We start from the raw sequence: 18,257 nt of genomic DNA on the forward strand, positions 1-18,257 counted from the left end.
GCTGCTAGCACTGGAGAGGTCATTTCCTCCAGGCCAAGGCCCAGCTGTCGGGTGAGTGACAGAGCGGGCTGGGCCCAGCACCCCGCTCAGCCCAGGCACACAGCTGCTCACCCTGCTGGGAATGACACTGTTTGCCCACAGCACCAGAGACAGCATCCCCCCCTTCCCCACCCCCAACAGCTACACCCCCCCCCCAATCAGTCAGCTCCCCAGGCACCTGCTGGGGTTGCCTCTCACTGAGGGAGCGTGGGCTAGAGCCAGGGATGGGGGGGACCAGACTCCTGGGTTCTCTGGGCAGGGATGAGCGCTAGTCAGAGTTGGGGCATGGGAGCCAGCACTCCTGGGCTCTCCTCCCAGCTACAGGAGGGAATGTGGCCTAGTGGTTAGAGCAGGGACTGGGCTCCAGGGTTCTCTGCAGCTCTCCCAGTGACTCCCTGGTCTCCCCACATGTAGAGTAAGGAGAATGCAGACCTGCACCACGGGTGCGGGGCTCAGGACGTGAATGGCTAATGCACTGAGCTCCTCCCTGAGCACGGCTGGCCACACAGAGCTCTGGGATTCCAGGGAAGCCAGCTGGACACCTGGGCCCGATTCCCCGAGGCTCCCCGCACCCTGCCTGGCCAGCCAGAACCCAGTGCTGTCCATGCCTGCTAGGCCAGGTGCCAGGCAGCCCCACCTGCAGGGTGCAACTCAGCACCCCAGGGCCATCCACCTCCCCAAATCGCCAATTCCTCAGCACAGCAAAACCAGAGAGAAAGGCATGCACCCTGCCCGCACCCTGATGGAGGAAGGGCCTATGGGCAGCTCCCAGGGAGAGCAGGCAGGGCTCCAAGCAGCCCTGCCATGCTGGCTGCCCCATCCAGCCAACCCTAGCACCATGGCGCCTTCCACCGCCTCCCTGGCAGGCAGAGCTCTTTGTGATCCCAGCCTGGCACCCAGAATGGGCACTGTGCATGGGAGGAAGGGAGCAGGGCTCCAGGGCTCCCTGGCTGGGCATGGGCAGGGAGGCGCAGCTGGCAAGGGCCAGAGGCCAGGGGAGCCCCATAGGCTGGCAGGTGGGTGCCTCCCCCAGATTTAAAGGGACAGGCAGGGAAATGCTCCTCCAGAGCAGACAGCACAGGCTAGCTGGACCGCTGGAAAGCCAGGAGCTCTGGGGGCTCACAGCTCCATGGGCAAAGACCAAGGACTGGGAGCCTGCTGGGCCATGGATTCCCGCTGGGCCTGTCTCCTGCGGGTGACAGCCTGGCCTCTGACACCTATGGGCATTGCCCACAAAGGAGTGGGCATGCCAAGCACTGGGGGGGCTGGGCTATCATGGGGCAGGGCCTGCTAGGTGTTCCTCACCTCCTGCCAGGGCATCACACAAGGCCCTGGGCTACTTGCACAGGGAGAAATCCCACACAGTTCAAAGGAGCAGGCAAGATGCCCCATGGTCCAAGGTGGGACAGGGCACTCTGCTCAGCACGGGCAGCCCCCCCGCCTGGCCGTCCTGGGGCTTAGCGCTGCACGGCCAGCACCCCTTCCTGCGGTTACACGCATCATGCGCCATTTGCAGCTCCTCTTCACATCTCAGCCCTCTGGCCTTAGCCCGGCTCCCCCTGCCAGGTCCCAAAGCCCTGCCCCACAACAGGCCTCAGGCAGTCTTCTCCACCACAGCCCTAAAAGGGTCACTTCCCCAGGGGCTGCTAGGGGAACCTGGGTCTGCCCACTACGCCGGGCTCCAGTCCAGGGACCCTGTATACGGCTACCTTCCGCTCAGACCCTGTTTGCGCCTTCCCTGGGCTCCTTCCTACAGCTTCCAAACCCCCTCTCCAGGTGTGCCAGCTCCAACACCCTCCTTGTTGGGGGCAGGGGGCCTGCAGGTTATTGAGCCCCCTATCTCCAATGCATCTCTCTTCTCCCAGAGAGGGGCTGCAGTTTACTTCCCCACAGCCCCTTTCTGCTGCCAGCTTCCTGGCTTTATAAGCCCAGCCCAGCTCCTCCTGCAGCTGGACTTCATCAGCCACTTAGGCCTTAGCACGCCCTGGCTTTCCTCAGGTGTTGCCTGCAGGTGAATTGGCCTGATTCATCTCTTCAGGCCCTGTGGGGGGGGTTGCACTAGGCCTTTCCCCTGTGGCCCTCGAGAAATCCACCCCTCCAGGGCCATGGGCTATCCCAGCCCTGCCAATGCTCCCCTCCCCTGCCAGCCTCCCAAAATGCAGCTGCTGCAGAGCCCCCGAATTCACAGCGGGAAATGGAGCTGAACCGCACAGAAAACTAACGCCAGCCAGTGCCAGGCCTTATTGGGATCCAGGAAGTGGGCGGGCAGGGCAGCCATGGCGTGGCCGGGGTGCCCGTCTGGAGCCCCACTGCTCGGCCTCCCAGCCCAGTTGCCGGAGAGGCTGCAGTCAGCCTTGGGCGGGGTCCCCCTGTGGGGCCTGGGCATTGGGGGCCACGGTCACCCCCAGGTGAGCTCTCTGCATTGGGCTCGGAGCTGTTGGCGCTTCTCTGATTAGTAGCAGTTGGAAGAGGCTGGTGCTAAGGGAACAGCTCAAGGAGCCCTGCCTCTCCAGTGCATTAGGTGTAAGGCTAAGATTTAGTCACAGGCATATTTTGTAAAAGTCACGGACAATAAACAAAAATTCATAAACTCCAGGGGTGCAGCTGCTGCTCTGGAGTGGGGGCTCCGGGCCACTCACTGGTGCTGGGGGCAGGGGGCGGCCCAGGACTGCCACTGTTGTGTGGGGGGTGGTGTGGCTGGCCCCGGGGCCCCCCGGAGTTGCTTGGTCGGCCTTGGGGTCAGTCGCACCTGCCGGCTGCAGAAGTCAGGGTGGTCCCAGAAAGTCACCGAATCCGTGACTTCCAGAGACCTCAGTGACATTTTCCGCCCTGGGGCTGGAGCTCCCAGCCAGCCCCTTGCAGCTCCTAGCCCCTGCCCAGCTGCGGTGGGGGGTGTCACGGAGTCCCTGGGCGATGCTCTGGAACTGCTCCCCATGAAGCCAGTCAGGACTCTGGGGCAGTCGTCTTTCTGTGAGCAGCCTGTCTGCAGGACACACAGCTCACCCGGCTTCCACCTTCCTGGGTCTGACCTCGGAGCATTCAGCATCCTCTGCCCCTCCGTGCGCTTCCCACAGCGAGTCCGCCCAGGCAGGCTCCTGGGGAAGCCAGAGGGTCCTGCCCCCCAACTCCGCAGTCAGACGTGACTCTCAGCCAGCCAGTAAAACAGAGGTTTATTAGACGACAGGAACATGGTCTAACACAGAGCTTGTGGATGCAGAGAACCGGACCCCTCAGCTGGGTCCATTTTGGGGGCAGTGAGCCAGACAACCACGTCTGTACTTCACTCCATGTCTCCAGCCAGCCCCAAACTGAAACTCCCAGCCAGCCCCTGGGCTTTGTCCCTTTCCCCGGCCAGGAGATCACCCTTGTTTTCCAACCCTTTAGCTCTCACCTTGCAGGGGGGGAGGGCCCAGGCCATCAGCTGCCAGGAAACAGGGTGTCGGCCATTCTCTGTGTCCAGACCCCTGCACACACCTGCCCTCTAGGGCTCTGCAGTGATCATACATCCTTACCCCACCCCCTAGATACTTAAGAACTGCCTAGGGGAAACTGAGGCACCCCCACACTATTCAGAGGAAACATTAAGAACAGTCCCACTTCGTCACAGGGGGACCCTGCAACTCCTATCCGGGGGGGGCGAGGGGACCTGCAGCAGCCCAGCCCCTGTGGGTGGTGAGGGACCCCGGAGCTCGCACTTGTCACAGGTGGTGGAGAACCCCCCGGAGCTCCCTCCTGCCCTGGGCGGAGGGCCACCCCAGAGGTGGGGGATCCCGTATCCCCATCAACCGTGGGTGCTGAATCCACCTCCCCGTTTTGTGAGGGATATTTTTAGTAAATGTCAAGCACAGGTCACAGGCAGTGAATTTTTGTTTGTTGCCTATGACGTTTACTAAAAATAACGGTGACAAAATCTTAGCCTTAATTACGGCCTCCCGCAGGGGGTCCCCTCCCCACTGAGGGCCCCTGCCCCAGCCTGGGGACTCACCCGGCAGCTACATGGGGTGTGGGGGAGAGGCGTGCCAGCTGCTGATCCCCAGGGGCAATTCACTCTGTATTGCACCTCTGCCCCAGCCTGGGCCCCTGCCCACAGCACTGAGCCTGGAGTCCCAGATCTCAGGGAGGGGGGAGGGCAGGGGTGTGGGCTGCTGGAGGTCTCCTTGGAGGCCCCAAGAGATGTGGGCTGGGAGCTCAGTTGGCCCTTCACTGAAGGGCAGGGCTGTGGTATCATTAACAAAGAGAGCTTTGCTCCCTGCTGTGTGGCAGGCGTCTGAGTTACCAACACCATCTGACCTCCCAGTGCAAAAACTAGCCTCCCGCTCCCTCTGTGCGTCAAAGCAACAGACAGGGCCAAGCCGAGCACCTTTCTGGGCAGGCTGCCCCCTAGGTCCGGGCACGTCTGCAATGGGGTGGGCAGGGCAGGGCCCCAGCCAGGCCGCTCGAGTTGCCGGGAGAGCCACAGGAGGGCACGCAGCTTGGCCCTGCAGAACAGATGTCTTTACAGGGGGAGGAGCCTGGCCATGTCACGCCCCACCCCTCCCAGCCCCACAGTGCCAGGGGCAGGAGCCGGCTTTAGGGGCTGTGTGGGGAATCTGTCCCTCGTCGCTCTCTCCTCTCCCACATCCTCCACGTGCCGGCAACTGCCTCTCTCCCTCACCATCCCCGGCCCCCACCATGAGCCCTGGATCCTCCTCCTCTGTGCCACCCTGTGTCTCTCAGCCTCACTCACCCCTGCTGAGGAACGTGGACATTGTGATAATATTCATATGAGGCCCATGCGTGCCTCAGTTTCCCCCAGGCTCTGTGTTGCTGTCCGCTGAGTGTAATGACATGGGACGGGGCGGTTGAGACACATGGAGACCAGAGCCCTTAACAAACTGGGTAAAGACCCCACCTGCGAATGGAGGATGCAGCCCAGCCGATGGAAAGCGCATTGGCTGGGCCGTTCCCACCTGGAGACCGATCTGCCAAGCTCGAAAGCTTGTCTCGCCCGCCCACAGACACTGGCCCAATAAAATCTATTGCCTCCCCGACCTGGTCTCTCTCATCCTGGGACCAAGGGTGGGGTGGGGTGGGCCCCACCGCCCTGCGGGGAAGCAGAGAAAAGGCCCTGAGCGAGCTGGAGAATGATGGGGAAAGGTGGCCGGCTGCTGGATTAAGAGCGGAGCTCACACTGGTCCAGGCCTGCCCTGGGACGGAGAGCAAAGGTTCAAGGCTGGAGGAAGGATGCAAAGATGGCAGATTGTGCAGAGCCCTGGCTGTAGCCTGGCTGAACACTGGCTTAACCCCCGCCTCACTGTGCCAGCCGGAGGGCTCTCAGCGGCTGGGTGCCCGGGGACTGGTACACGACTACCTCGGTTTGACAAGGCTGCCGGTGTCACCGCGGACACTCCCTGGAGCTTGGAGCCCTGACGGGCACAGGCAGAGCCCCCGCAGGGCCTGGCTGGGCTGGGTTTGCTGCAGGGAGCCATGAGGAACTGGACCCCGAAGGGCCAGCTCTGGAGTCGTGGGGGCCCAGTCCTGGGGGGTCCTTGGGGTCCAGCCCACTGCAGGGGACACTCCCAAGGGACTGGTCAGAGGCCAGGGCTTAGACCAGACCATGTGGATGCATGGCACCCCCATCTCCTGCCCAGGCTCAGCCCCCCTACCGTGGCTGGGGGCTGCCGTTGGCCCAGTGGCCTGCCCCCCACGAGATGGGGTGGATCAGCTGCCACAGAGCCCAGCCAGTCCCATTCCCCGGACCCAGTCCTGCGGGGCCTCCCCTCCCTCCGCAGTGTCACACGAGGGGCCAGGGTCCACTCCGTGAGCTGCCGGGTACCCAGCGCTGGGGCCAGGACAGGTGTGCTCTGCCCCCCAGCCACCCCTTCCTGCCCAGCACATACCACAAGCAAACCAAGTCCCTGCTCCTGGCATAGGGAGTGGAGGCTGGGGGCCGTGGGAAGGGATTGAGCTGTTGCTATTTTCTTCCCATGTCCCCCTCCCACCCCCACCTGTCGCTGTCCATCCACATTCCCAGCTCGGGCTTCCGGCCTTCGCCACAGATCCAGGAGCCAGCGAGGGGCTGGCAGGGAGCAAGGCACGGCCGGGCACCAGCACCCACGGAACATGGAGAGGCCGGCCCTGCGGCTCGCTCTGCTCTGGGCCGTCACCCTGTCGGGTAAGGACGCGGGGCTGCCAGTGAAACAACCCCCCCCCCGCACCCTCTGCTCCCCCCCATTCTGTTTCCCACCGGGAGAACTGATGCTGTGGGCACCAATCTCAGGGGTCAGGGTGGGAGCTCGGGGCGGGGGCCTGACCGAGGCCAAGCCAGGAGGGGCACTGGGGTGATGGTTCTGGAGTGACTCCACCCCATTGAGCGCGCGCCCCTCCCCCCCCCCCCCAGCTGTTTTGCTTTGGCCAGGTCTCCAGCCCCTGCCAGGGAGAGAGCACCAGGCTGGGATCCTGCTGCCCGTCCGTGCTGCGCTGACAGCACCCCCTCCCCACCCACACAGCAGGCCCCCGGGTATCGCTGCCCCTGCCCCCTGGAGCCCACCTGCCCCTCTGCCCACAGGCAGCCGGACAGGAATGACTCATCCCCTGCTCCAGAGCAGAATGCTCCTGAATGCCCCCCTGGCCCGGCCCCAGCGACAGGCTCACCAAACCCACCCACTCAGAACAGGCTCAGGGCCGGGGGATGGATGTGGAGGGGCGTGTGTGTGTTCACGCATTCATGCATGTGTGTGCGCACCCGGGTGGGGGGGTCAATCCTCTCCTAGGAAGATCCCATCCAGCTTCCCAGCCTGGCCTGAGGAGCTGGCACCTGGCAGTCAACAGGAGTCAAGTGCCTAAATCCCCTGGGGGCGCTGAGCCAGGGAGCGCAGCAAGCATGGGGCTCTGGTAGTGGAGCGACTGGTTATTCCCTCAGCAGCAAGCCCCAGAAGGTGGGCCACAGCCATGCAATGCCCTGTTCTAGGCTCCCAGCAGCCAGTAAGACCCTCACATGTGGGCAGTGCCCATCTCACCCCTCCAAGCCATTCCCTCTGCCCTCCAGGCCTCTCTCCTGCAGCCTGGTCCATCCAGGGTAGGGCTTCTCTCCAAGTGGAAGGGAGGGGGGCTGGGAAGTGCATGCAGTGGGTGGAGGGTGTAACGATGCTGGCTTTGGTGGGACCCTTCTGACAGTATCAGTTCAGGACAAATTGCTTAGAGCAGGGCAGTTATAGCCCAAGGCTGGGGTTTCTCCACTTCTAAGGCAAACCAAACCAGCCAAATAGAGAGGACTTTGGTTTTATCCCACTGGCTAACCATAAGCCATACAATCAATTCCCTTAGACACTCCAGTTTCCCAGTATCCCCACCAGTGCCACTCGTTATGGGGATGAAATAGTTATGAAAACCAATGCCCCAGTAAAAGAAAAAAGGTTCCCTCGATCCCAAAGGGCCAAGCCCCAGACCCAGGTCAATATACAAGTTAGATCTTACCCACAAATCACGCTGTTGCCAATCCTATAGAATCTAAAATCTAAAGGTTTATTCATAAAAGGAAAAAGCTAGAGATGAGAGCTAGAATGGGTTAACTGGAATCAATGACATAAAGTGATGGCCAAGTTCTTGGTTCAGGCTTGTAGCAGTGATAGAATAAACTGCAGGCTGGAATCAAGTCTCTGGAGAACATCCACAGCTGAGATGGGTCATCAGTCCTTTGTTCAGAGCTTCAGTTTGTAGCAAGGTTCCTCCAGAGGTCAGAAGCAGGACTGAAGACAAAATGGAGGGGTTTTCAGGGCCTTTTATATTCTCTGCCTGTGGAAGGACCCCTTTTGCTCTTACTGTGGAAAATCACAGCAGCAAGATGGAGTTTGGAGTCACATGGGCAAGTCACATGTCCATGCATGATTGAGTTCTTTACAGGCCAACACTGTTGTTTGCATGTTAGTTTGAACGTTCCCAGGAAAGCTCAGATGTGGATTGGCATTTCCCAAAGTTCACTGTCGGTTGAAAGAAAAGGAGGACTTGTGGCACCTTAGAGACTAATAAATTTGTTAGTCTCTAAGGTGCCACAAGTCCTCCTGTTCTTATTGTCAGCTAAGTGTTTCTTGACTGGGCACTTACTGAGAATAGTCCTTTCTTAAGAAGCTGACCAAATGCTTCACTGAGGCTACTTAGAATCAAAACACAGTGAGATACAAGTACTGTACATAGCCAATATTCACAACTTCAGCTACAAAAACGGTACACACACACAGACAGCATAATCCCAACCAGCAAATCGTAACCTTCCCACAGACACCTCACACGACAGCCTTTGTACAATATTTGCGGCAAATATACGACAGCAGTTGCAACACCCGATCCACACGGTCACAGTTTATGTCAATCACGTCACAGAGGGGTCTCACCGCCGCTCCTTCCCGCCTGCTCAGACTCGGCTAGTCCCGCTCCCCTGGAGTCGTGGGCTCAGCCCTGTGCTTGCGCCCGTGTCCCGCAGGCGGCCTGGCTGTGAACCAGGAGGAGCGTCTCATGAACTACCTCTTTGTGGAGAAGGGCTACAACAAGGAGCTGCGGCCCGTCACCTCCAGGGACGAGAGCGTCAACGTGGACCTGGGCCTGACGCTCTCCAACCTCGTCTCTCTGGTGAGCTTGGCAGGCACCTCGGGGGGCCTTCCACCACTCGGCTCGCCGGATCCCGGGCCTGCCCTGGCCGGTGGAGATCCTCTGGGCCCCTCCGGCTCGGGTGCGTCCTCAGCCCTGCGGGTCATTGGTCGGGAGGGGCTGATTGCACCTGCACGGCTGTGTTGGAGCTAGCCCGGGGGAGAACACAGCGGCTGTCCACAAGGGCTGAAGTTCACCACGGCTTTCTGACCCTCCAGGAGCTCAGCATGGCCTCTCTTTAAAGCCGGAGACTCGTCCCGGCCCTCATCATGCCTTGGAGAGAGACCCGAGCCAGTTACTGAGCCCCTGGCCCAGCCCCGTCCAGGCCCAAGGCCCCTCGGCTCAGCAGGCGTTAGCCTGGGTTCAGATCTCAAGGCTCCTTGGGTTTGCGTCGGCACCGCACGTGACACAAACATGCCTTTCCCAAGCGATTGTTGACCCCGCTGGTGCCAAGCGGCAGGGCCGGGGCCCACTCTGTGTCTCATTTCTGCTTGGTGTCCTTCCAGAAAGAGGCCGACGAGACCCTCACCACCAGCGTGTGGCTTGATCACGTAAGTCGGCCCCCTGTTGGGTTCTGAGTCCCCGGGGCCCAGCCACTTGTGGAGGGATTTCTCTGGGTGGGCCCCCAGTGCTGAAAGTCAACCCGCCGACCGGTGCTCGGTGTGTGTCACGTGATGCCTCCTCTCGCCGTGCCCCCTGGCACTGAGACCCGGTGTTGCGGCACCCTGCCTCAGTTTCCCTTTTAGGAACTCCGGTCAGTTCCCGCTGTGGAGGTGACAGCCCTCCAGCCATGCCACATTAGTGAGTTCCTCCCCTTCCAGAGGATCCCAGTCTAGCTGTGAATGGTCTGTCCCCTTCAAAGTTCCCTCACCCATCTCCTCTGGGCCAGCAGCAAAGTCCTTCCAAGTAAAGCAGAACTTCACCAAACAGCGCTCTTCCTTCTCAGGGGAGCAGACCCCAGGGCTCTAGAGAGCCACCTCTAGAGAGCTCGGACTACAAACAAAACAAAACCCTCTATCCCCCCCCATCCCATCGCAGGGAGCGCCAGCCTTCAGGGACACGCAACGGGACCTTGGGGCTCAGGGCACCTTCTCCACTGCAATGCCACCACTAGTGCCCACGTCTGGTGCTGCTCCCTGCCCTTCATTCCATCACGGTGCCATCAGAGGGCAGCTGGGCCAGGCTCTGTTCCTTGGCCTCTCCTCAGAGCCTGCCGGCCTGGGGACGGGAGATTCGGAGCAGGCGGGAGTGTGGGAGGGGGTCCCAGCCGCTGGGTGGAGGCTCCATCCTGGAAGCTTGATTTCCCGCAGAGCTGGACAGATTACAGGCTGCAGTGGAACAAGTCGGAGTTCGGTGGCCTGAAGATCCTTCGCTTGCCCCCCGACATGCTGTGGCTGCCCGAGATCGTCTTGGAGAACAAGTGAGTCCTGGCCTGGCTTTTCCCAGAGGACCCAGCCCACAGCACTGTCTTCGGGCCCTTGGCAAGATCGTCACAGTCCCGCGGCTGGCAGAGCGAGGGCTCGGAGCGGGGCTCCCTCGCCTTGCGCCTGCCCACGAGGTGCCTCTGAGCCGTGGGGGCCGTGCCCAGCCCAGATCTGGGGTGGTTCCAAGTGGGTCGGGGAATCTGGCAGCGGGTGCCCAGCACTCGGAACTCCAGTCACAGATCCCACCCCACAGCAGGTGCCATCGCCCTGGGGACAGCTGTGTCCGTGCTGGGGCACCGAACTCCAGTCACAGATCCCACCCCACAGCGCAGGGGTGAAAGGTCCCCTGGGGCTTTCCCGCACACTGGTCCCGGCCCATGACTCCTAGGGACACAGGGTTTTCTGCACTAGCCTAGAGCCCGTCAGGGCTCCCCCAGCCATGCTGAGCTCCCCGTCAGCCCCACTCGTGTCTCTGTTTGCGCAGCAACGACGGCTTATTCCAGATCGCCTACTACTGCAACGTGCTGATCTACGACTCCGGCTTCGTCTACTGGCTGCCGCCCGCCATCTTCCACAGCCCCTGCCCCATCAACGTCAACTTCTTCCCCTTCGACTGGCAGAACTGCAGCCTAAAGTTCAGGTGAGGGCCTCACCCCGCTCGCTGCAGCGCAGCCCCGTGTACCGGTGCGGCCTCGGGCGGGACACACTGTGAGTGTCGGGGCAGTCACAGCCCAAGGCTGGGGTTCCTTTACTGTGAAGGCACCAAACCCGCCAAACAGAGAGGACTTTGGTCTCACCCCACTGGCTAACCATAAGACACACAAGCAATTCCCTTAGACACTCCAGTTTCCCAGTATCCCCACCAGCGCCACTCGTTATGGGGACGAATGGTTATGAAAACCAACACCCCAGTAAAAGAGAAAAGGTTCCCCCGATCCCAAAGGACCAAGCCCCAGACCCGGGTCAATATACAAATCAGATCTTACCCACAAATCACGCTCTTGCCAATCCTTTAGAATCTAGAGTCTAAAGGTTTATTCATAAAAGGAAAACGCTAGAGATGAGAGCTAGAATGGGTTAACTGGAATCAATGACATACAGTGATGGCCAAGTTCTTGGTTCAGGCTTGTAGCAGTGATAGAATAAGCTGCAGGCTCAAATCAAGTCTCTGGAGAACATCCCCAGCTGGGATGGGTCATTCAGTCCTTTGTTCAGAGCTTCAGTGTAGCCAAGTCCCTCCAGAGGTAAGAAGCAGGATTGAAGACAAGATGGAGATGATGCAGCTGCCTTTTATAGTCCTTTTGCCATGTGGCTTGTGCTTCCTTTGTCCCAAACACAAGCTGCCCAGCCATGGCTTGAAAGCGTCAGAGCTCTGTCCATAGGCAGGTCCCTGCAGGCCTTGCTGAGTCACAAGGCGTGTCTGCCTTCTCTCAGTGGGCCAGCTGTAGAGCTGATGGTCCTCAGTGGGCCATCAAGCAGGCTAGGCAGTGCTGATGCCAAATTGTCTGGGGTGTCACCCAGAAGCATAGCACAAGTTTGCAATACAGACAGTATAGAGCCGATACCGGTAATTCTAAATACAAAAATGATACCTGCATACAGACAGCATAATCATAACCAGCAAACCATAACCTTCTCCTAGACACCTTGTCTGACCTTCTTTGGCCAAGATTTGGTGCCACTACAGGACCTTGGTTGCAACAATGATCTATACAGTCACAGTTCATATTAATAACGTCACACCCCACCGGCTGGAGGCCCAGCCCAGCCCCAGTGCCCACCACCAGGCCAGGCCCAAAGAGCCAGAGCCCTTTGAAGTCAATGGAAAGATGCCCATCAAAGTTGCCCTGGCACTGTATCCTGGGCCAGATCTACCACCCACTGGGGCTTTGGATCAGCTTCCCCATGACAACTGGGGCAGCCATTGAGTGCCAGACCTCGGCCGGGGCGCACCACTCATGGGGAGCCCCCATCCTCGCTGGCAGCATGAGGCACGGGGGAGTGGGGTGGAGCAAGGGGGAGGCAAGCCGCCACTCACCCGTCTCTTGTCGGGCCCAGCTCGCTCCGCTACAATGCCAAGGAGATCACCATGAACCTGAAGCAGGAACCTGATCCTGACAGAACGCTCAACAAAAGCTACCTGGTGGAATGGATCACCATCGACCTGGAGGCCTTCACGGGTAAAGCACGTCCCCGCCTCCCCCCGCTGGGCAGAGCCAGGGGCTGGCATGGCAGCGTCCGGTGACCTGAGTAGTTTGCCCGGGGCAGGGCACTGCCCCGGAGGAGGCGGCTTTATCCTGAGGCTGTCTCCTCATGGGAGGAAACAAGGGGGCTCCAGGGGCAGAGAGGTCTCCCCAGGGTGCAGAGGGTAGAGCATGGGCCATCAGGGCACTGAGACACCGGGATCAAAAGGCACGGCAGGGCCAGTCCCATGTCCCAGGGTGCCGTGTGGGGATGTTGGGGGGCGTGAGGGCCAGTGGGGCCCCAGCAATACACCTCCTCTCTGCCCACCCTGCTCCCACAGAGAACGATGAGTGGGAGATCATCCACAAACCGGCCCGCAAGAACATCGACAGGAGCGTCTCGCCCGAGAGCAGCAAGTACCAGGACATCACCTTCTACCTCATCATCAAGCGTAAGCCGCTCTTCTACGTCATCAACATCGTCCTGCCCTGCATCCTCATCGCCTTCATGGCCATCTTCGTCTTCTACCTGCCGGCCGAAAGTGAGTGCGGGGTCCCCCATCCCACCCCCAGGGAGTGCAGGCCTCCCCCATCCCAACCCCAGGGAGCATGGGGTCCTCACCCGCCAGGGAGTACAGAGCTCCCCCATCCCACCTCCAGGGAATGCAGGGTCCTCACCCGCCCCAGGGAGTACAGGGACCCCATCCGACCCCCAGTGAGACCCCCACCCCAAGGGAGTACAGGGTCCCCCATCTCACCTCCTGTGAGTACAGGCCCCCCCCCCCCCCCCGAGTGAGTATGGGGACCACCACCCCACCCCCAGTGAGTGCAGGGCCCCCACCCCAAGGGAGTACAGGGTTGCTCCTACAGTGAGTACACAGACCCCCCCAACACACCCCCACTGAGTGTAGGATCCTGACCCCCCCACAGTGAGTACTGGGTCTCCCCCAACCATGAGTACCCAACTGGGCAGGGAGAGCCCTCCACCCCCCGATACTGACAGCGAGGATTTGGCGAGGCCAAGCTCCCCCACCCCTGCTGGGCCACCTGCCCCCGTTTGTGCCTTCGGGCTCAGGTTCCTCCCCTGTGGAGCTGCTGTTCCCTTGGCCAGAGCTCCCCCAGGAAGGTGGCTGGAAACGCCCAGGCCTGCGTTGTGTCAGGTGGGGATCAGAGCTGGCATCCCGGGTGTCATGGGGCTCGTGAGCCGGGGGCGGTTCCGGGGGGGGGGGGGGGGGGTGTCACGGAGTCCCCGGGCGATGCTCTGGAACTGCTCCCCATGAAGCCAGTCAGGACTCTGGGGAAGTCTCCTCTCTGGGAGCAGCCTGTCTGCAGGACACACAGCTCACACGGCCTCCACCTTCCTGGGTCCGGCCTCGGAGCATTCAGCCTCCTCTGCCCCTCCGTGTGCTTCCCACAGCAAGTCTGCCCAGGCGGGGTCCTGGGGAAGCCAGAGGGTCCTGCACCCCAACTCTGCAGTCAGACGTGACTCTCAGCCAGCCAGTAAAACAGAGGTTTATTAGACGACAGGAACATGGTCTAAAACAGAGTTTGCAGGTGCAGAGAACAGGACCCCTCAGCTGGGTCCATTTTGCGGGGGGCAGTGAGCCAGACAACCACATCTGCACTTCACTCCATGTCCCAGCCAGCCCCAAAACTGAAACTCACTCCAGCCCCCCGCTCCTCTGGGCTTTGTCCCTTTCCCGGGTCAGGAGGTCACCTGACTCCTTTGTTCTCCAACCCTTTAGCTCTCACCTTGCAGGGGAGAAGGGCCCAGGCCATCAGTGGCCAGGAAACAGGGTGTCGGCCATTCTCTGTGTCCAGACCCCTGCACACACCTGCCCTCTAGGGCTCTGCAATGATCATAGCCCCTTACCCCACCACCTAGATACTTAAGAAATGCCTAGGGGAAACTGAGGCACCCCCACATTATTCAGAGGAAACATTAAGAACAGTCCCACTTCATCACAGGGGGCTCCATCTCCTTGGATCCCCTCTTTCCCTAGGGGTCTTCCCACTGGGCTGAGGGGGAGCAGAGGGGGTGTTACTCTGAGCTCTGTCTGTTCTCCAGGTGGGGAGAAGATGACTCTGGCTATCTCCGTCCTGCTGGCCCAGTCTGTCTTCCTGCTGCTGATCTCCCAGCGCCTGCCAGCCACCTCCCTCGCCATCCCCCTCATTGGCAAGTGAGTCTCCATGGGTTGCCCCACGTGCCCCGCGGGCCCACTCTGCTTGCTGGGGATGCTGAGAGGGGGATGCTGGGTGTCCCGTGGCTGGTGGAGGTGGCTGGTCCCTGCTGGGAAGGTCTCGGAGTGTTTCCCCCAGCAGCGGACGCACCCACAGCGAAGGAGACCCCTTGCGTTGTCGCTGGTCCATGGGGCTCCTACAGAGCCCCCCTCTGGCAGGGGGCCCAGGCCCTGCTGTCTCCAGGAGGGAAGCCAGGCTGCCCCCACTGGGAGCTGGTCTCTGCCCCTTCAGGTACCTGCTCTTCATCATGTTGCTGGTGACCGCGGTGGTGGGGACCTGCGTGATCGTGCTGAATATCCACTTCCGGACGCCCAGCACCCACGTCATGTCCAGCTGGATCAAAGAGGTGAGCGGGGGAGCTGGGCACAGGGGCCTCTGGCTGGGCTTAGTGCCCGGGAGGGCGGACGCCCAGCTACCTCCATCAGCCCATCACCCCGTCTCTGTGCCCCTATGCCTTCCGGGGACTGGCTGCTCCCTCGGCTCGTGCCGGGGCCCCTGGAGCCCAACCACCATCTCCTCCTGCAGCTCCAGAATCCGCTAGCACGATCCCCGGGCCTGGGAGCGAGGGGCATGGGAAAGGCCTGGGCACCGCACAAATCAGCCAGCCCCACTGGCACTGCGCAGACCAAGCGGCGGGCACCGGGGCAGATTCACACCAGGGCAGAGGCCCACGCCCCCCGGGAGTCACGTCCCCGGGCATCCTGCGTTCAACCCTGGCAGTGCCCACAGCTGCTGAGTAATGCTGCCACCCAGTGGCATGAGAGTTCCCGTGCACCTCCGGTACAGTGGCTGTCTCCAGCTAGGCCTGGCCAGCACCAGCCCCTTCTCTCTAGGCGTCACCCCGGCCCCCCAGGGCCTGGCGCAGGGGCACCCCACCTGGCCCTCAGCCCAGCTAGGGGAGACAGGCCAGCCCAGCTCCTGCAGGCTCGGCCCAGGGGAGAGCGGCTGCCCGGGAGCGCCCCCCAAAGGCCAGGCTGCAGTCACGCACCTGCAGGAGGCTGGGGAGCGTCGAGCCGGCTCTGGAGCCCCCCACTACCCCGAGACGCACCCAGCACCGGCCTCTCCCCCGTCCCCAGCTCTTCCTGGAGACGCTGCCGTGCCTGCTGCACATGTCCAGGCCAGCGGAGAGCGAGCCGGGGCCCCGCGCCAGCCTGCTCATCCGGCGGAGCAGCTCCGTGGGCTACATGGCCAAGGCGGAGGAGTACTTCGCCGTCAAGTCCCGCAGCGAGCTCATGTTCGAGAAGCAGTCGGAGCGGCACGGGCTGGCCAGCCGCGTCACCCCCTCCCGTGAGCGCCCCGCGGCCGGGGGACGGGGTGGGTGCCACGGGGCTCTCCCAGCGGGCCCGGTGGCTCCTTTAGTGCCCGGGGGAACGGCGGGTCCCGGCAGGCTGAGGCCTCGAGAGAACTGGGCTGTACAGCCCAGGGCGGCAGGCACCCACAGAGCACAGAAGGGAGGGCTCCACGCGTCCCAGGCTGGGAGCTCAGCCCACGCCCCACACCCAAGGGCAAGACCCTGCCCACTCCCTGAACCATAGAACGGGACCCGGCTGCCCCTCCCCGGCATGGGATCCAGTCCTACCCCCTCAACCGAGTCCTGGATGGGACCCCAGCTACCCCAAACCCGATGCCCAAGGACGGGAACCTGGCCCTCCCTCCCCCGGGCCCTGGGACAGGACCTCGGCCCCACTGAGCCCGCGCCCCAGAATGGGACCCCTGCCTCATGCCAGGACCCTGGCCCTGCTCCCTGAGCCCTGCACCGTGGGATGGGACCCTGGAGCCCCACCCCCTGAGCCCCATGTCCCAAGTCAGGACCCTGGCCCCACACATGAAGCCAGCAAACTGGTGCCATCCCTCACAGCATCTCCTTTCCTCCCTGCCCGCTGGCAGGGCCCAGGCCCCTGGGCATGGCCGACATTCAAGAGCAGCTGTACAGCGAGGTGAAGCCGGCCATCGACGGCGCCAACTTCATCATCAAGCACACGCGGGACAAGAATGACTACAACGAGGTGGGTGTGCCCGGGCAGGCAGCAGCCCAGAGCCGCCAGGAGGGGCTTGGGCAGAGCCCAGCCCCGGGGTGTTGAGTGGGAACGGCCCCAGGGCTGCCTCACTGGCCAGTCCCAGCAACGCCCTCCCAGTCAGTCCCACGCAGCAAGATGGAGGTGCCTGCTGGGGGCCAGAACACCCCCAGTTGCCACAGTGGGTTCTAACTGGCCCCTTGCTGGCAACCTCATCTGGGCACAAGAGACTAAGTGGGGCAGAAAGCCTGAACTCCCCTCCCTTCAGGCTAGGGAGAATTCTGTTGGTGGGTGCCGGGGGATCAGGGTGCCAGGGGGAGCGGGGTGCCAGGGGGAGCAGAGTTCCATGGGAAGGAGTGCCAAAGGGAGTGTTGTGTTGGGGAAGTGGGGTGCCATGGGGATCAGGGTGCCAGGGGAATGGGGTGCTAGGGGGATCAGGGTGCCAGGGGGAGCGGGGTGCCGGGGGAGCAGAGTTCCATGGGAAGGGGTGTGCTGGGGGTGCAGTGTGCCACAGGGAGTGTTGTGTTGGGGAAGTGGGGTGCCATGGGGATCAGGGTGTCAGGGGAGTGGGGTGCTAGGGGGATCAGGGTGCCAGGGGGAGCGGGGTGCCAGGGGGAGCAGAGTTCCATGGGAAGGGGTGTGCTGGGGGTGCAGGGCGCCACAGGGAGTGTCGTGTTGGGGAAGTGGGGTGCCAGGGGGAGCAGGGTGCTGGAGGAGCCAAGGGGATCAGGGTGCCCTGGGAGCCTAGGCTATCTCTGCTGTGTGGATAGGGGGCTCCTGGCCATGGCACGTTCACCAGCCCCAGACTCACTCCAGTTAACAAGCTCTGCCCCCCCTTCACGTGCTGTACCCCACCCCTGTCTGTTTCTGCCCCGCCCTGTGTCCCATCCCCGCCCCCGGTGTCCCCCCGCCCCAGGAGAAGGATAACTGGAACCGCGTTGCCCGGACGGTTGACCGCCTCTGCCTCTTCCTGGTGACCCCGGTGGTGATCCTTGGGACCCTGGGGATCTTCCTGACGGGAATCTACAACGAACCCCCCGAGCTGCCCTTCGCTGGGGACCCCTTCGACTACAGGATGGAGCACAGACACTTCGTCTAGGGGCCACGGCTACCTGCCCCTGCTGGGCTGCACTGCTGCCCCGCCCTCTGCCTGCGGGGTGCCAGGCCCCTCCCCGGGGCTTTGGCATGTCGGTGACCTTGGCTGCTCTTGTCTCATTCCTGGCACTTGAATAAACTCCACGGTTCTCAGCCAGCGGCTGCAGGGCGTGCATGGCAGGGAGTCACCATCCCAAGCCCAGACCAGTCTCCCCTCCCACTGGCCCCCACCCCGGCCAGCCTCCCTTCCCCTCCCACTGGCCAGCACCCCACGCTAGGCCCTGTCTCCCCGTCTCTCCTCCCCTCCCCCTGGCCAGCACCCCACGCTAGGTCCTGTTGCCCCATCTCCCCTCTCCTCCACTCCCACTGGCCAGCACCTCGCGCTAGGCCCTGTATCCCCATTTCCCCTCCCACTGGGCGGTGGATAACACCTGTGTAACCTCACTGGAAAGGCACATAGGGAAATTAGTGGATTCTGAGCAGCTGGGAAGTAGATGGGAAGAAGGCGAAGCTGGTGCCATGTGACCAGCCAGCAAGTGCTACAGGCCACAGGGTTAGCTCATCATGGGCAGGGTCAGTCTCAGGGACATGTTTGATTATTGGCAGTTCCAAGCCCCACGGCTACCAGCCCTTCCCTC

At 62.0% G+C, this 18,257-nt stretch overlaps 1 protein-coding gene across 1 annotated transcript; it reads left to right on the top strand.

The window, feature by feature from the left end:
- Positions 1-6,058: 6,058 nt before the first annotated feature.
- Positions 6,059-17,623, top strand: CHRND (cholinergic receptor nicotinic delta subunit). The gene is made up of 12 exons (XM_037908948.2): positions 6,059-6,193; positions 8,498-8,643; positions 9,168-9,212; positions 9,972-10,081; positions 10,570-10,725; positions 12,144-12,265; positions 12,610-12,810; positions 14,337-14,448; positions 14,741-14,855; positions 15,586-15,796; positions 16,397-16,515; positions 17,441-17,623. The coding sequence occupies exons 1-12, from the start codon at positions 6,142-6,144 to the stop codon at positions 17,621-17,623; spliced, it is 1,572 nt and encodes a 523-aa protein (XP_037764876.1). The 5' UTR covers positions 6,059-6,141.
- Positions 17,624-18,257: the final 634 nt, after the last annotated feature.

The sequence above is a fragment of the Chelonia mydas genome, chromosome 9 (genome assembly GCF_015237465.2).
Source record: "Chelonia mydas isolate rCheMyd1 chromosome 9, rCheMyd1.pri.v2, whole genome shotgun sequence".
NCBI classification, from domain to species: Eukaryota; Metazoa; Chordata; order Testudines; family Cheloniidae; genus Chelonia; species Chelonia mydas.